Source organism: Corythoichthys intestinalis, chromosome 6, assembly GCF_030265065.1.
Source record: "Corythoichthys intestinalis isolate RoL2023-P3 chromosome 6, ASM3026506v1, whole genome shotgun sequence".
Taxonomy (NCBI): domain Eukaryota; kingdom Metazoa; phylum Chordata; class Actinopteri; order Syngnathiformes; family Syngnathidae; genus Corythoichthys; species Corythoichthys intestinalis.
Window position 1 is genome coordinate 8,009,565 of NC_080400.1, and position 18,294 is coordinate 8,027,858.

General features: G+C 42.8%; 1 protein-coding gene across 2 annotated transcripts in view; it reads right to left on the reverse strand.

The window, feature by feature from the left end:
- Positions 1–424: 424 nt before the first annotated feature.
- Positions 425–18,294, reverse strand: part of LOC130917185 (contactin-5-like) — a 411,152-nt gene continuing 393,282 nt past the window's right edge. For both annotated transcript variants that reach the window (XM_057838311.1, XM_057838312.1), the window contains 6 exons: positions 15,019–15,253; positions 14,829–14,938; positions 11,943–12,129; positions 11,767–11,879; positions 8,717–8,885; positions 425–1,007 (listed from right to left, as the gene is read on the reverse strand). In XM_057838311.1, the coding sequence (XP_057694294.1) occupies positions 919–1,007; positions 8,717–8,885; positions 11,767–11,879; positions 11,943–12,129; positions 14,829–14,938; positions 15,019–15,253 (903 nt within the window). In that variant the 3' untranslated portion in view covers positions 425–918. The remainder of the gene's footprint in view (positions 1,008–8,716; positions 8,886–11,766; positions 11,880–11,942; positions 12,130–14,828; positions 14,939–15,018; positions 15,254–18,294) is intronic.

Sequence of the window (18,294 nt, forward strand, 5' to 3'; positions counted from 1 at the left end):
CTACTAAAATGACCGTTTATCTTCTCTGTTACTGCAAGCAACCGCCACACATGCCTTCACCATTTTGATTAATCAATGTTAACGATTGTCAGGAAGGTTTTTGGGTTCGTTTACTTGGCGGTCATTCCTTAGACAAGCTTAAAAACACGCAGTAATAGGAGGAATGTACGTATCGGTAATATGTAAACACGATGAGCTGACGGACAATATGGCGGCACCAGTAAGGGGGGCGGAGTTGTGACGTCACGTGATTGGGGTCTATAGCAATAGAACAGAATTTTCTGTGGGCCTTGCAAAATCAGTCCAAATCCAGTAAAATGGCCGGGAGCGAAGGGGGTTGCACCGGTGAAAATGGCTGGGAGTGAATGAGTTAATATCGCGACAAGAGTATGACAAGAAAACCAAATTCAAAAATATACATCACATTTATTAGTCATCCGACTGCACTTTCACCAAACTTGACCACCGAGTACCGAAGCGCTGCTACCCACAGAAACAAAGCTGATACACACCACGGGTGTTCTTTTCTAAAAGGTAACACCATGTACAAAAAGCAAGTCTTGGAAAGCAGTCCCAGTCATCTTGGTGTAATCTGTAAAAAAAAAAAAAAATTCCTTCTTTCCTCGAGTGAGTATTTTTGCCAGTCAGAGGACGGCAAAAGGGGGACGCCGCATCTCTCTGAGATGTTGTCACGCTCTGTAGAACCTGTGAGTCAGTGAGATGAGCAGTAGAAAAAAAAAAAAGAAAAAGAACCTCTCCTCGCACAGCACATGACAACAACACGATGCGCTATGTCGAACACGTAAACAAACGAGTGAGCGGATGACGCGACCCCCTTCTAGAAGCGTTCCTCCTCCTCCTCGGGAAGGCCAAAGCAGGCGTCAAGAGGAATCAGAAAAACGGGGGAGTGAAGCGGCCTCACCAGGACGCTGAAGGCACCAGCAGAACCAAGAGCAACACGGGCCACATCAGCTTGGGTTTGCACTTGCAGCTCTTTGCCCGCACACCTAACATGAGGAACAAAAGACAGTTTCAGTCTAAAGCCACGTTTAGACGGAAAGGGTCTGAAGCAAAAATGCTAAAGTGGCGTTTTGTTGTTACTTTTGAGCTTTTTGAGGTGGGTAGAGTAGCCTTTTTTTTTTTTTTTATTACTTAAGTAAGAGTGGCATTACGTTTAAATAATTTTACTCAAGTAGAAGTAAAAAAGAATTTGTTGAAACCACTACTCAAGTAATGAGTAACATTGTGAGTAACTGCATACAACCACGTGTATTTTTTTTTTTTAGAGCTGTCAAACGATTAAAATTTTTAATCGAGTTAATTACAGCTTAAAAATTAATTAATCATAATTAATCGCAATTCAAACCATCGATAAAATATGCCATATTTTTCTGTAAATTATTGTTGGAATGGAAACATAAGAAACAAGACGGATATAAACATTCAACATACGGTACATAAGTATTGTATTTGTTTATTATAACAATAAATCAACAAGATGGCATTAACATTACTAACATTCTGTTAAAGCGATCCATGGATAGAAAGACTTGTAGTTCTTAAAAGATAAATGTTAGTACAAGTTATAGAAATTTTATATTACAACCCCTCTTCATGTTTTCGTTTTATTATAATTTTTAAAATTTTCAATCAAAAAATAAACCAGTAGCTCGCCATTGTTGATGTCAATAATTACACCATGCTCACTCATTGTGCTTAAACCCATAAAATCATTTGGACCCAATCGCCAGCAGAGGGCGCCAAACACCAAAAAACTAGTAACAAGCGGACATTACACTGCTGTCATTTTAATCTGTTAGAGCGGGGCATGTGCGTTAATTGCGTCAAATATTTTAACGTGATTAATTAAAAAAATTAATTAATGGCCGTTAACGCGATATCTTTGACAGCCCTAATTTTTTAAATTAATGGTACATATTCTTTTTCCCAGCACAACTTCATCCATGCGAACTCTTAGTATTATACTTTACTTACTATAACCCAAGGGCTTAGGTTTGCATGGGGGCTAAAGTTTGCATGGGGACGGTAGGGACATAACACTACCAACTTTTCAGGATGGTCAAATTGTCTCCACCAACTATGAAGCAACCTTATTGCATTACATTAGCGAAGATGACTGAAAAACAGACGTCTTTGGGCAGCTTTTTTGCAGAGAAAAGGTCACCTGCTGAGCCAGAATAGGGAACCAAGTCTATTCTGCATAATACATTCCTTCTCAAAAAATGAGCATATTGTGATAAAGTTCATTATTTTCTGTAATGTACTGATAAACAATAGACTTTCATATATTTTAGATCCATTACACACAACTGAAGTAGTTCAAATCTTTTCTTGTTTTAATATTGATGATTTTGGCATAAAAGTCAAGAAAAACCAAAAATCCCTAACTCAAAAAATTAGCATATCATGAAAAGGTACTCTCAAGAAGCTACTAACCTAATCATCTGAATCAACGAATTAACTCAAAACACCTGCGAAAGATTCCTGAGGCTTTTAAAAACTCCCAGCCTGGTTCATTACTCAAAACCACAATCATGGGCAAGACTGCCGACCTGACTGCTGTCCAGAAGGCCATCATTGACACCCTCAAGCAAGAGACTAAGACACAGAAGAAATTTCTGAGCGAATAGGCTGTTCCCAGAGTGCTGTATCAAAGCACCTCAGTGGGAAGGAAAAAGTGTGGCAGGAAACGCTGCACAACCAGAAGAGGTGACCGCACCCTGAGAAAGATTGTGGAGAAGGGCCGATTCCAGACCTTGGGGGACCTGCAGAAACAGTGGACTGAGTCTGGAGTAGAAACATCCAGAGCCACCGTGTGCTGGAAATGGGCTGCAGATGCCGCATTCCCCAGGTCAAGCCACTTTTGAACCTGAAACTGCGGCAGAAGCGCCTGACCTGGGCTACAGAGAAGCACCACTGGACTGTTGCCCAGTGGTCCAAAGTACTTTTTTCAGATGAAAGCAAATTTTGCATGTCATTCGGATATCAAGGTGCCAGAATTTGGAGGAAGAGTGGGGAGAAGGAAATGCCAAAATGCCTGAAGTCAGTGTCAAGTACCCCAATCAGTGACGGTCTGGGGTAGGGATGTGACAAAATATCGAAATGGTGATATATCGTGATACTTTGTATCCCCAAAGGTTATCGATATGCTTCTGCCAAGAATCGAGATATCGTTTTAAAAAGGTGTCAATGTCACAATAAATAAATAAATAAAAAGGAACCAAAAAGTTGCTACCAAAATTTTTCACCATAATAGTGTCTCAGTTAACTCTAAGGCTGCATTGACGGTGCTCGACGCCCAATCCATTTAGACTCGAAACGTTCGTTCATTCGAAACCAGAGCATTCCCAGTCATTCTGTCCAATTTTCAGGGCATTTACAGGTCACTTGCTGTTCATTTTAGGGCATTTACAGGTCATTTCCTGTTGAGTTTGAGTCACTGCCTTTGTATTTGGATGATTCCCAGGTCACTTACTGTTATGTAACTCAAAATAAACAGGAAGTGACCCATAAAATACCCCCAAATCAACAGGAAGTAACTGAAAATCAACAGGTAATTGACCTTAAATGGCCCAAAATTACCTCATTGCCTGGCACTGGCTGCCACTGACGGCCATAGACGTTCAATCCGTTTGGAGTGGGAGGGATGGCAGCGAATGAACGTTCATTCGCTGCCAACCTCCCAGTGCTGTGGTTAACCTCCTTAGATGTGGACGGAAAAAAAAATTGACGAGAGATTTCATCGAAAGACTGTGCGGATGGTAGATGAAGAACCTCGACTAACATCCAAACAACTTCAAGCTGTCCTGCAGTCCGAGGGTACAACAGTGTTGACCTGTACCATCCATTGGTGTCTGAATGAAAATGGACTCTATGGTAAGATACCTAGGAACACTTCTGACCCAGAGACATACAAAAGCCAGGTTGAAGTTTGCCAAAACTTACCTGAGAAAGCCAAAAACGTTTTGGAAGAATGTTCTCTGGTCAGATGAGACAAAAGTAGAGCTTTTAGGGAGTTTACAGAGGATAAAACGAGGCCTTCAAAGAAAAGAACACGATCCCCAAAGTCAAACATGGCGGAGGTTCTCTGATGTTTTGGGGTTGCTTTGCTGCCTCTGGCACTGGGCTGCTTGACCGTGTGCATGGCATTATGAAGTCTGAAGACTACCAGCAAATTTTAGAGCATAGGCCCAATGTTTTGGCCCCGGTTCTGTTTGTGACTTTCATGGACAGAATTTCTTGGCGCAGCCGGGTGGAGGAAGGGGTCGAGTTCGGTGGTGGGAGGATCACATCTCTGATTTTTGCGGAATATTTGGTCCTTCTGCCTCCATCACACAGTGACCTCCAGCTCTCGCTGGAACAGTTCGCAGCTGAGTGTGAAGCGGCTGGGATGAGAATCAGCACCTCCAAGTCTGAGGCCATGGTTCTCAGCCGGAAAAGGGTGGATTGCTTGCTCCAGGTCAGGGGTGAGTTCCTGCCCCAGGTAGAGGAGTTTATGTATCTCGGGTGCTTGTTCACGAGTGAGGGTAGGTCGGAACGTGAGATTGACAGGCGAATTGGGGCGGCGTCCGCAGTGTTGCGGGCGCTTGACCAGTCTATCGTGGTGAAGCTGAGCTGGAAGTCGAAGCTCTCGATTTACCGGTCAATCTACATTCCTACCCTCACCTATGGCCATGAACTTTGGATAATGACCGAAAGAACCAGATTGCGGATACAAGCGGCTGAAATGAGTTGCCTTCGCGGAGTGGCCGGGCTTAGGCTTCGAGATAGGGTGAGGAGCTCGGTCATCCGGGAGGGACTCGGAGTAGAGCTGCTGCTCCTCAATGTTGAGAGGAGTCAGTTGAGGTGGTTTGGACATCCGGTTAGGATGCCCCCTGGACGCCTCCCTCGGGAGGTGTTTCAGGCATGTCCAACTGGGAGGAGACCCCGGGGGCGACCCAGGACACGCTGGAGGGATTACCGTAATTTTCGGACTGTAAACCGCTACTTTTTTCCTTCATTTTGATACCTGTAACTTATAGTCCAGTGCGGCTTATATGTTGATTTATTTGAGTTAATAGGTAACACTTTATGTGACAGCGGCATCATAGGACTGTCATAAGACAGTCATAATTATGACATGATACTATCATGAGCATTACTTAATGCTTATGTCATTTGGTGTCATCCGGGAAATTATGTCACTAGCTTCATTTATTTCCAGGTTGGATTTTTACATCCATTCAAAAGTGAAATCTTTTGCCGGATAACACTAAATGACATCTGTTATAAGGATTCATTAATGCTCAGGACAGTGTCATGTCAATAGTTATGATTGTCTAATGACAGTCTTATGTCGCCACTGTCAAATAAAGTGTGTGCAAATACCACGACTAACAATTGATGAAACAACTGGAACAGTAACTGAAGAAATAATTAGCACAGAACATGAATTTTGATTAAAATTTACATCTGTACAATGCAATGCATGCTAGGAGGCATGTTGGATGACAACAGTGTTTACAGCAGATGGCAGCAGAGGTTGCCTGTCTCCACCAAGGGAGCAGTGATGGCCAAATGAAGCTTCTTGAAGGAATGAAGCTTTGCAGCCAATTGGTTCAAAGATTCATGGTGGTTCATTTGGTCTTATGACAGTCGTATGATGCCGCTGTCAAATAAAGTGTGACCGGTTACTATCTTTTGGTGTAAATATCCCATAAAACAGTGAGGATAGTTGCGGCTTATAGTCTCAGTGCGGCTATGAACACATGCGGTTTTCGGGCCATCTCTTGGCTGGCCTGGGAACGCCTTGGGATTCTCCCCGACGAGCTGGTGGAAGTGGCTGGGGAGAGGGCTGTCTGGGCCTCTTTGCTGAGGCTTCTGCCCCCGCGACCCGGATTCGGATAAGAGGGAGAGGACGACGACAACAACAACCCAATGTGAGAAAGCTGTGTCTCCCTCAAAGGTCATGGGTCTTACAGCAGGACAATGACCCAAAACACACTTCAAAAAGCACCAGAAAATGGTTTGAGAGAAAGCACTGGAGAATTCTAATGTGGCCAGCAATGAGTCCAGACCTGAATCCTATAGAACACCTGTGGAGAGATCTGAAAATGGCACCCTTCAAATCTCAGAGACCTGGAGGTGTTGGCCAAAGAAGAATGGTCTAAAATTCCAGCAGAGCATTTTAAGAAACTCAGTAATGGATATTGGAAGCGGTTGTTCGCAGTTATTTTTTTCTAAAGGTTGTGCTACCAAGTATTAGGCTGAGGGTGCCAATACTTTTGTCCGGCCCATTTTTGGAGTTTTGTGTAAAATTATCATGATTTAATTTTTTTTTTCCCATTCTCTTTTGTGTTTTTTCATTGCAAGCAAAATAAATGAAGACATTACTACCAAGGGATTTGTAATTGCAATCATTTTCTGGGAAAAATTGAGCATTAGCCGACAGAATTGCAGGGGTGCCAATACTTTCGGCCAGCACTGTTCATCCGACGTAGGAGCAGCAGTAGGGGATTTTACGTACCGTAATTTTCGGACTATAAGCCGCTACTTTTTTTCTTTCATTTTGATACCTGTGTCTTATAGTCCAAAGCGGCTTATTTGTTGATTTTTTTAGGTAACACTTTATTTGACAGCGACGACATAAGACTGTCATAAGACCGTCTAAATTATGACATGACACTATCATGGGCATTACTGAATGCTTATGTTATTAAGTGTCATTTGCAAATTATGTCACTAACTCCATTTATGTCCATCTTAGATCTCTTACAGCCATTCAAAAGTGAGATCATTTGCCGGATAACACTTAATGACATCTGTTGTAAGCATTCATGAATGCTCAGGACAGAGACGTGTCATAATTATGATTGTGTAATGAGAGTTTTATGGCACCACTGTCAAATAAAGTGTTAGCACATACCATAACTAGCAATTGATGAAACAACTGGAACAGTAACTGAAGAAATATTTAGCACAGAACATGATTTTTGATTGTTATTTACATCTCTGGCGCTGCAGTGAATGCTAAGAGGCATGTTGGATGACAACAGTGTTGACACCAGGTGGCAGCAGAGGTTGACTGTCTCCCCCAAGGAAGCAGTGATGGACAAATGAAGCTTCTTGAAGCAATAAAGCTTTGCAGCCAATTGCTTCAAAGCTTCATGGTGCTTCATTTGGTCTTATGAGAGTCGTATGATGCCGCTGTCAAATAAAATTTTACCGGTTTATATCTTTTGGTGTAAATATCCCATGATACAGTGAGGACGGCTGCGGCTTATATTCCAGTGCGGCTTATCTATGAACAAATGCCGTTGTCGTGCCAAATTTGGTGGGCTGCGGCTTATAGTCTGGTGCGCCCTATAGTGCGAAACTTAGGGTACTTTTTTTAGTCATGGTTTCATTTAAATCAGGGGAGTCCAAACTTTTTGCAAATGGGGCCAGATTTGGTGAGGTAAAAATGTGGGGGGCCGACCTTGGCTGACGTCCTTTACGTAGAACAATATATTTAAGCAAATTTTAGCAAGCCATTCTGTGTGTCACATTTGCTTTATTATTTATTTTTAATTAATAATTTCAACAATCTCGCAACTAGCCTTTGTGGCGCACTCTTTTGAATCTCGGGCTCTTGTGAAATACTGCTGCTGTGAAATTAAACTAGCTTCAAGTTGCTTCAATTTATAGCTACGTATTTACCCTGTAATCTTGTTTTACATGTCAGTGTGTCTTGTTTGGTAATATCGCCTCACATTGAACTATTAAAAGCAGCGACCGTCTCTTTGCAAATGAGGCAGACACAGTTGTTGCGTATTTTAGAGAAGAAATATTCCAATTTCCACCTATCCTTGAAGCGTCGGCCATCGCAGCTGATTGTCGCCATTTTAGAAATTTCGGAGTAAAGGGTCACACGGGGTAATGTTGCTTAGAGTGCTGCTGCCTTTTAGTGGGTAAATGAGGGGCAGCATTTAGTGTGTAAGCCACTTCATATGTTGGTAGCAGTACTGCTGACCAATTTATTAAGTCTGTGTGTGGGCCAGACGTTATTAATTTTTGGACAGAGGCTGGGGGCCGGAATCAAATTTGTCCACGGGCCGCATTTGGCCCCCGGGCCGGACTTTGGACATGACTGATTTAAATGATCCATTCCAAGTGCTGTGATAAAATTTTATGAATAAAAATATGCATCAGTATTTGGAATTAAAAAAAAAAAAAAAAAAAAAAAAAAGATATTTTTGCATTTACTTTTTTTGAATTTGAAAACACGAAATTAGACTGGATTCAACCTGTTATTACTTCATGATTTTTATTATTTATTTTCCTGGACAACACAATTGTAAAGACACTCAAAAAAAAAATAAAAAACATGTTGAATTTCATTGCATTGTCTTCATTTCAAACAAGCTTCATTTGACCAGCGGGGTGCAATCAAGCTCCATTTATCGTGGCAAACAACTGAGTCCAACTAATTACAGTTGCAAATAAATACAGCAAGTGAACCGGCGTTTGAGGACAAAACATCTGCCGCTTTCGACTCGCCTGGTCACAGCGCTGCAAAACAGCGGGTTAATTGGCCGAATAAATCGCTCAAGCTTTGTGTGTGCGTCGGCGAGGTAATTAACAGAGTATTAGGCAAAGAAAACTTTGCCCACGCAACAGCTTTGACTGCTTAATTAGAACAGATGATATAAATAAGAATCAGTTGCTGTTATCTTACCCGAGGAGGTGACGAGTCGCACTTGCGAGCTGACCGCCCCTTCGCCACCCTCGCTGAGGGCCCGCACCTCGATGGCGTATGTGCCGCCCTCTGGTAGAGACAACGTGGTGGACGGGTTGATTGTGCGAGTCACCTGGTTGTGGCCTCGGCCCTCCTGCTTCAGCAATACCTGCACGGAAGCGACATGAGCGCTATTTTGGGTGGCTGATTGTGGTTGTAGACGCCATGTTGGTGGTCGACGTTTTCGTCAACCATGACGCGAACAAAAATGTTTCGTCGACGAATAATTTTTTGGGGATGACTACGAGCTGAAAACTTGCAATGGGAGACTAAAACATAACTAGACGAATGCTAGTTTTCGTCTGAAGAGACGAGAACGACACAAAAATGCGACAGTTTCTGTCATATGTTGACAACCTGTGACATTTTCATATTGTATGCGGAGTACATCAGCCTGCATTGTAGCAGTGCTCACCGGTTTCAGAATGTGCTTCCAGTTTTTTTTTAACCCAAAATATGTTTTCTTATCGACAGGTTTCCGAACTACTTCTGCTTTACTTCCGTATTTCTGCAAGCGACTTCCGTTTTCACGTTTTTTTTGCCATTGACCCCAATGGTGCTGGAGTGGCATCGCTCACAAAAAAAAAACCCTGAAAAAACACGATTTGGAAATACCGTATCCTTCTGTCATCTCGAAATTGAAAGACAAGATTGAGAAATGGCCGAGGGTGACCGAAAGTAAAATATTATCGTATTTTATTGACTATGGCATTGGAAGGAAACACCATCAGGAACCTGAAACGCTCTGAGGCATTCCAGTACCTGCACAGCCACAAAGTTGAATGTGTCTTCATGACGGTGTATGTTGAACCAAGCCAGTGCTTCAATGCTCCTTACCACAAAGCATGGGTTCTGGTAAAAAATGATGGGGGACGTCCAAACTGCAGGCTGTACATGTATCGCGGGTCCCGGGCGTTAGTGTAGTCATGCTGCTGCTGTTATGGAAGGTACAGTGGGGCAAATAACTATTTAGTCAACCACCAATTGTGCAAGTTCTCCTACGTGAAAACATTAGAGAGGCCTGTAATTGTCAACATGGGTAAACCTCAACGATGAGAGACATAATGTGGAAGAAAAAACAGAAAATCACATTGTTTGATTTTTAAAGAATTTATTTCCAAATTAGAGTGGAAAATAAGTATTTGGTCACCTACAAAAAAAGCAAGATTTCTGGCTGTCAAAGATGTCTAACTTCTTCTAACGAGGTCTAATGAGGCTCCACTCGTTACCTGTACTAATGGCACCTCGAGAGATTTTGAGTGGGCGTTGAAGATGAGACGTGGCTGAGCCTTTCAGCATGACAATGATCCCAAACACACAGCCAGGGCAACAAAGGAGTGGCTTCGTAACAAGTATTTCATCTCCTCCAGAGCAGTGATGTTTTGGGGCTGTCGTTCGGAAACACGGACTTTCAACTCCCTCCACCGATTTTCTATGGGGTTGAGATCTGGAGACTGGCTAGGCCACTCCAGGACCTTGAAATGCTTCTTATGAAGCCACTCCTTTGTTGCCCTGGCTGTGTGTTTGGGGTCATTGTCATGCTGAAAGACCCAGTCATGTCTCATCTTCAATGCCCTTGCTGATGGAAGGAGACTTTCACTCAAGATCTCTCGATACATGGCCCCATTCATTTTTTCCTTTACACAGATCAGTCGTCCTGGTCCCTTTGCAGAAAAACAGCCCCAAAGCATGATGTTTCCACCCCCATGCTTCACAGTGGGTATGGTGTTCTTCGGATGCAATTCAGTATTCTTTCTCCTTCAAACACGAGAACCTGTGTTTCTACCAAAAAGTTCTATTTTGGTTTCATCTGACCATAACACATTCTCCCAGTCCTCTTCTGGATCATCCAAATGCTCTCTAGTGAACCGCAGATGAGCCTGTACGTGTGCTGGCTTCAGCAGGGGGACACGTCTGGCAGTGCAGGATTAGAGTCCCTGGCGGCACATTGTGTTACTGATAGTAGCCTTTGTTACTGTGGTCCCAGCTCTCTGTAGGTCATTCAATAGGTCCCCCCGTGTGGTTCTAGGATTTTTGCTCCCCTTTCTTGTTATCATTTTGACGCCACGGGGTGAGATCTTGCAAAGAGCCCCAGATCGAGGGAGATTATCAGTGGTCTTGTATGTCTTCCATTTTCTAATAATTGCTCCCACAGTTGATTTCTTTACACCAAGCGTTTTACCTATTGCAGATTCAGTCTTTCCAGCATGGTGCTGGTCTACAATTTTATCTCTGGTGTCCTTCGACAGCTCTTTGGTCTTGGCCATAGTGGAGTTTGGAGTGTGACTGACTGAGATTTTGGACAGGTGTCTTGTATACTTATAATGAGTAAAAACAGGTGCCATTAATACAGGTAACGAGTTGAGCCTCGTTAGACCTCGTTAGAAGAAGTTAGACCTCTTTCACAGCCAGAAATCTTGCTTGTTTGTAGGTGACCAAATACTTATTTTCCACTCTTATTTGGAAATAAATTCTTTAAAAATCAAACAATATGATTTTCTGTTTTTTTTTCCACATTCTGTCTCTCATGGTTGAGGTTTACCCATGTTGACAATTACAGGCCTCTCTAATATTTTCAAGTAGGTGAACTTGCACAATTGGTGGTTGACTAAATGCTTATTTTACCCACTGTACCTGAGTTTTCGAGATGGGACGACTTCTTTCTTTCAAAATGGTGGAGCGTGAACAAGAAGTTCTGTATGGTAAGAAACTAAGTTTTCAAAGAACATTTATCATCAATTTGCCCATTTTTTGACGCAAGCATCAACATGTACCGTCCCTTTGAACTGGGAGGGCTAGCAACATTTATTTGCTGCAAGGCTCTTCCATTTCAAATGGGTTGGACGTCTATCTCTGTCAATGGCAGTGACCGAGGTAAAGTCATGAAGGATTTTTTTTTTCAGATCCTGTATGTTCTGAAAAATGGCATTTCTAATGCCAGCACGTGGAGCAATTGCTCTCCTTTTAGGTCCGAAAAATAGCACAATTACCATGTAGCCGATGACATCAGATTCATTTTCTTTGGCCTTGACCGGGTCCCAGCTTAAAGACACGTTGTTGCCCTCTTGGATCCACAGCAGGTTGCCTGGAGGCTGCACAGGAGCTGAAGAAGAAGAAATAATCAGCTGCCAAAAAAGGGGTTGAAAAGCAAAACTACTAAACTTACGGGCTTTCCTGGTCTTGGCCGTGACGGAGGTGCTAGCAGGACCTTGTCCGATGCTATTGAAGCCCCGGACGGTGAGTTCGTACAGGCTGTTACCTTCCAAACCGCCCAGGACCATGGAGGTCTCGTTTTTGGTGGTTCTCTGTTTCCAACCAGAATCCTCCTTTTCTGACGCTTTCCAGTAGCTCACCTGTTAGCACAAAGAATCTCAGTGAGTATCTAAGTGGTAGGTGGAGTTGCTAAATTTCCAATAATTTTAAAAGTGTATAGCATCCTAATTAGGAGTGCAAAGTAACATCGCTTGAGATTGATATCATGATTGGTTAATAGGGTTCCTATTGGATTTCATCAAATAAAATTAATAAGACCTTTACAAAACTGCTTGGAACAGAATTTAAAGCCAATTCTGCCCCCCCAAAAATCAAAATCCAATCAGAATCCCCTACAATGTCAGCAAAATTTTCTGAGGCAATTTAATGCAAAGCAAAAGTTTTCTTAAAATAGTGCGTTCAAACGACTGAAGTCCGATTTACGTAAAATCTAGAATTCTAACTATTTAACTCAGTGTCAGCCAATGCCATTTCAAATGAATTGCACGTTTATCACCGTGTATGGCAGGCAATGAGTTAACCAAATCCAGTTGCTTAAAATACTGAGTTTTAAACTGTTAACTTGTTTTTATGGATTTTCCATCAAAATTTGAAAATTAAAGTGAAATTGGTTGACCTGAAATTTCAAGTTCTGCCAACACTTTTTCCTACTGTGTGTGTAAAACGTCATCATGCCTTAAAGCCCTTGAATCAGTTTGCATTGTGGCAAACTGAGTCATCTCGGTAAATGTCATACCATTACAGTTGTCCGATAATGACTTTTAACCGATAACCGATATCCAGCAACCATTGTCCACCTCCAAAAATCCGATGCGGATATCAAACCCATACCAATATACAGTGGAGCTAATAAGTATTTAGTCAACCCCTAATTGTGCAAGTTCTCCCACTTGAAAATTAGAGAGACCTGTAATTGTCACCATGGGTTATCCTCAACCATGAGAGACAGAAAGAAAAAAAATAACCACACACAAATAAGTATTTGGTCACCTAGAAACAAGCAAGATTTTTGGCTGTCAAAGATGTCTGACCTCTTCTAACGAGGTCTAATGAGGCTCCACTTGTTACCTGTATTAATGGCACCTGTTTTAACTCATTATTGGTACAAAAGACACCTGTCCACGACCTCAGTCAGTCACACTCCAAACTCCACTATGGCCTAGACCAAAGAGCTGTCAAAGGACACCAGAGACAAAATTGTTGACCTGCACCAGGCTGGGAAGACTGAATCTGCAATAGGTAAAACACTTGGTGTAAAGAAATCAACTGTGGGAGCAATTATTAGAAAATGGAAGACATACAAGACCACTGATAATTTCCCTCGATCTGGGGCTCCATGCAAGATCTCATCCCGTGACGTCAAAATGATAACAAGAACGGGGAGCAAAAATCCCAGAATCACACGGTGGGACCTAGTGAATGACCTACAGAGAGCTGGGACCACAGTAACAAAGGCTATTATCGGTAACACAATGTGCCGCCAGGGACTCAAATCCCGCACTGCCAGACGTGTCCCCCTGCTGAAGAAAGTACACGTCCAGGCCCGTCTGCGGTTCGCTAGAGAGCATTTGGATGATCCAGAAGAGGACTGGGAGAATGTGTTGTGGTCAGATGAAACCAAAATAGAACTTTTTGGTAGAAACACAGTTTCTCGTGTTTGTAGGGGAAAGAATACTGAATTGTATCCGAAGAACACCATACCCACTGTGAAGCAAGGGGGTGGAAACATCATGCTTTGGGGCTGTTTTTCTGCAAAGGGACCAGGACAACTGATCTGTGTAAAGAAAAGAATGAATGGGGCCATGTATCGAGAGATTTTGAGTGAAAATCTCCATCCATCAGCAAGGGCATAGAAGATGAGACATGACTGGGTTTTTCAGCATGACAATGATCCCAAACACACTGCCAGGGCAACAAAAGAGTGGCTTCGTAAGAAGCATTTCAAGGTCCTGGAGTGGCCTAGCCAGTCTCCAGATCTCAACCCCATAGAAAATCTGTGGAGGAGAGTTGAAAGTCTGTGTTGCCCAAGGACAGTCCCAAAACATCACTGCTCTAGAGGAGATCTGCATGGAGGAATGGGCCAAAATACCAGCAACAGTGTGTGAAAAGCTTGGGAAGAGTTACAGAAAACATTTGGCCTTCCGTTATTGCCAACAAAGAGTACATAACAAAGTATTGAGATTAACTTTTGGTATTGACCAAATACTTATATTCCACCATGATTTGCAAATAAATCCTTTAAATAGTTTTTTTCCCCACATTCTGTCTCTCATGGTTGAGGTTTACCCATGTTGACAATGACAGGCCTCTCTAATATTTTCAAGTGGGAGAACTTGCACTATTAGTGGTTGATACTTATTTGCCCCACTGTACCACCCTCAGAAGAAGACAAAACACCTGACTGTACAAAGAGTATTCATACGCAAAGATGGCACAGATAGAAAATGGCTAACATACTGCGAAGAAAGTCATAAACTATACTGTATATGTATGATAATGCAATGTGTAGTTCTTCATAGCCGCTTCATTTTTCTCTCAAAGTGCACGAAATTGATGCATTTTACAATATGATGTAAAAAAAAAAAAATTCTCCCGGTAGGGCATGCCCCCGGACCTCCCTAGAGGGTCTGTGTTTCCCTTCGTACAGCGATTCTTGTGGGCTGGGCTAAGTCAAAGTCGAGGGCTTGTCCCATCCCAAGCAAAATGTGTACATGCAGTTTATGCTGTTATATTGTCCCTACCAATGTTGTTTCTGGCGGATAGATAAGTGCGAGCGTACCTCGTATCCTTTGGGTCTTCCAGGACCGGGGAGAGGTGGCTTCCACGTGACTCTTATTTGTGAAGCTGAAATAGCGTAAGCTTTCACATCAGATGGTGCTTCTCTGGGTTCTATGTGGAAAAAAAAAACGTATATTTGGACTGTTTCAGCATTTTAAAAGCATATCAGGGGAAGTCAGATCGACTCTTACCACCCTCGGCAGAGTGGATGATGACAACGGGGCTGAAAGGCCCGTCGCCCTTGTTGTTGTACACGCCCACTTTGACTTCGAAGGGCGTCAGCGGCGGGAAGGTCTCGTCGCGGTACTTGTACGTGGTGGAGTCGGGCGACGTCACCATCTTCTCCTTCCAGCCTCGGGTGCCGTTTGCACGGAAAGCCACGATGTAGCCGAAGCCTTCGCCGTTTTGGAACTCCTCCGACACGGGCTGAAACCATCAAATTGTTTTCTGACTCCCATTTGGAAATGGAAAGATGCACAGATTGAGGAGTTTCACTTTTGGAAGAACCACAGAAGAGAAACTTTTCTCATCTGAAGCCATTAGCTCTCCGTTTCCTGTAATTCAGTGCCAGTGTTGATAAAGAAGCCGTCTGTCGTGCGGTTTGGAAGGCAACGCGTGTGGCTCGGCGCCTCTCGTTACCAAGAAATTTGTCTTCCGCCATTTCTGACAGGTGGAGATTGTTCTTTTAAATTCCTCTGGACAATATCTGGTGTGGTTTCCCTCGAGTTGTCTTCTAGCAACTCCGTCCAATCATCCGGCAATTCATTTGGATGGAATTCAATTAATTAACGTGGTCTACATGGATTAATGTTAACTCATTCACTACAATTGATGGGGATGCAATTCCAATCCATTTGAACAGGGAGGGCTGCATTGGAGCGAATAAGCATGAATAAAGAGATGTTTTGATTCTTTGTGCTTCTTCGACTTTGTTTTCAGATGAATCAGATTAGAAAATCTATATGACTTAGATCTAAAATTAGAGCTCTTTTATAACAATGAAAGACAAGAAAGTAAGAGAATTCTAGTCAATAGTGAAATAACGTTGCGTACAGTCCAAAAACCGTGATTGATCATCATCACAATTCATTTGCATATCTCTATTCATTCTCACTTCAACCTCTAGCTGCATTCTCATAACAGTTTTTGGAAAAAATAAAGCATTATTTCAAACATTTTGGTGAAATTGCGACTTAAAGGTGGAAAGAAATACTATAGCAAGTGACCTTAAAATGAGAGCAGAGTCTATCTTGGACACAAATCCATCTGATGGCAATAGACGTCTAATAAAATTGGGCTGGCAGCGACTGAACTGAACCAAGATCATTCAACGCTAGCGATCCCAGTTAAAATGTTTACTGCTGTTAATAGCAATGAGTAAACTCAGCATCTCTTGAAGGTATACAACAGAAAAACACTCAAGTGACAAGTTCCCCGATGTGATCTACTGTATAAAACACTTGAATCACCCAAAAAAAAAATGTGCTCGGACCCTGAACGCCTCGCCCAAATGAGCCATGTACTCTCCAGAGGCGATGCCGAATGGAGACACGATGACCAATCACTGTGACCGTGCTCATTACTGGGATGATCAGCAGAGCTAAATGAACTGTCGTCATTACAGTCCGGCTGTGCTGCTCATTGATTTTTATCCTTTTTAAGAGCAGCGTGAACAAATGCAGGCTATTTAGGACCCCACTGGTAGGGTAGAGGAGGGGGGAAATGTGGACAGGGGATGATAACTCAGTTCATGACTGATCTTCTTATGTGCTAGGTGAACAGAATTTGCAAAAATATTCAGTCTGTTTTGAACTTTTACATTGTCCTTGACGGTTATGGACGTTCAACCAAGTGCATAGGTTTGCATAGGGACGGTAGGGACATAACACTATCAACTTTTCAGGATGCTCAAATTGTCCCCACTTTATTTGCATTACATAATGACTTCAGTTATACAGTGGGGCAAATAAGTATTTAGTCAACCATTAATTGTGCAAGTTCTCCCACTTGAAAATGTGAGAAAGGCCTGTAACTTTCAACATGGATAAACCTCAACCATGAGAGACAGAATGTGGGAAAAAAAACAGAAAATCACATTTTTTGATTTTTAAAGAATTTATTTGCAAATCATGGGTAATGATAAATAAATATGTATTTGGTCAATACCAAAAGTTCATCTCAATACTTTGTTATGTACCCTTTGTTGGCAATAACGGAGGCCAAACGTTTTCTGTAACTCTTCACAAGCTTTTCACACACTCTTGCTGGTATTTTGGCCCATTCCTCCATGCAGATCTCCTCTAGAGCAGTGATGTTTTGGGGCTGTTGTTGGGCAACACGGACTTTCAACTCAATTATTAGAAAATGGAAGACATACAAGAACACTGATAATCTCCCTCGATCTGGGGCTCCAAGCAAGATCTCACCCCGTGGCGTCAAAATGATAACAAGAACGGGGAGCAAAAATCCCAGAACCACACGGGTGGGCCTAGTGAATGACCTACAGAGAGCTGGGACCATAGTAACAAAGACTACTATCAGTAATGCAATGCGCCGCCAGGGACTCAAATCCTGCACTGCCAGACGTGCCCCCCTGCTGAAGAAAGTACACATTCAAGCCCGTCTGCTGTTCGCTAGAGAGCATTTGGATGATCCAGAAGAGGATTGGGAGAATGTGTTATGGTCAGATGAAATCAAAAGAGCAGTGATGTTTTGGGGCTGTCGTTGGACTTTCAACTCCTTCCACAGACTTTCTTTGGGGTTGAGATCTGGAGACTGGCTAGGCCACTCTGGACCTTGAAATGCTTCTTATGTAGCCACTCCTTTGTTGCCCTGGCTGTGTGTTTGGGATCATTGTCATGCTGAAAGACCCAGCCACGTCTCATCTTCAATGCCCTTACTGATGGAAAGAGATTTTCACTCAAAATCTCTCCATACATGGCCCCATTCATTCTTTCCTTTACACATATCAGTCATCCTGGTCCCTTTGCAGAAAAACAGCCCCAAAGGATGTTTCCACCCCCATGCTTCATAGTGGGCATGGTGTTCTTCAGATGCAATTCAGTATTCTTTCTCCTCCAAACACGAGAACCTGTGTTTCTACCAAAAAGTTCTATTTTGGTTTCATCTGACCATAACACATTCTCCCAGTCCTCTTCTGGATCATCAAAATGCTCTTTAGCGAACCGCAGACAGGCCTGGACATGCACTGGCTTCAGCAGGCGGACACGTCTGGCAGTGCAGGATTTGAGTCCCTGGCGGCGCATTGTGTTACTGATAGTAGCCTTTGTTACTGTGGTCCCAGCTCTCTGTAGGTCATTTAATAGGTCCACCTGTGTGGTTCTGGGATTTTTGCTCACCGTTCTTGTTATCATTTTGACGCCACGGGGTGAGATCTTGCATGGAGCCCCAGATCGAGGGAGATTATCTTGCATGTCTTCCATTTTCTAATAATTGCTCCCATAGTT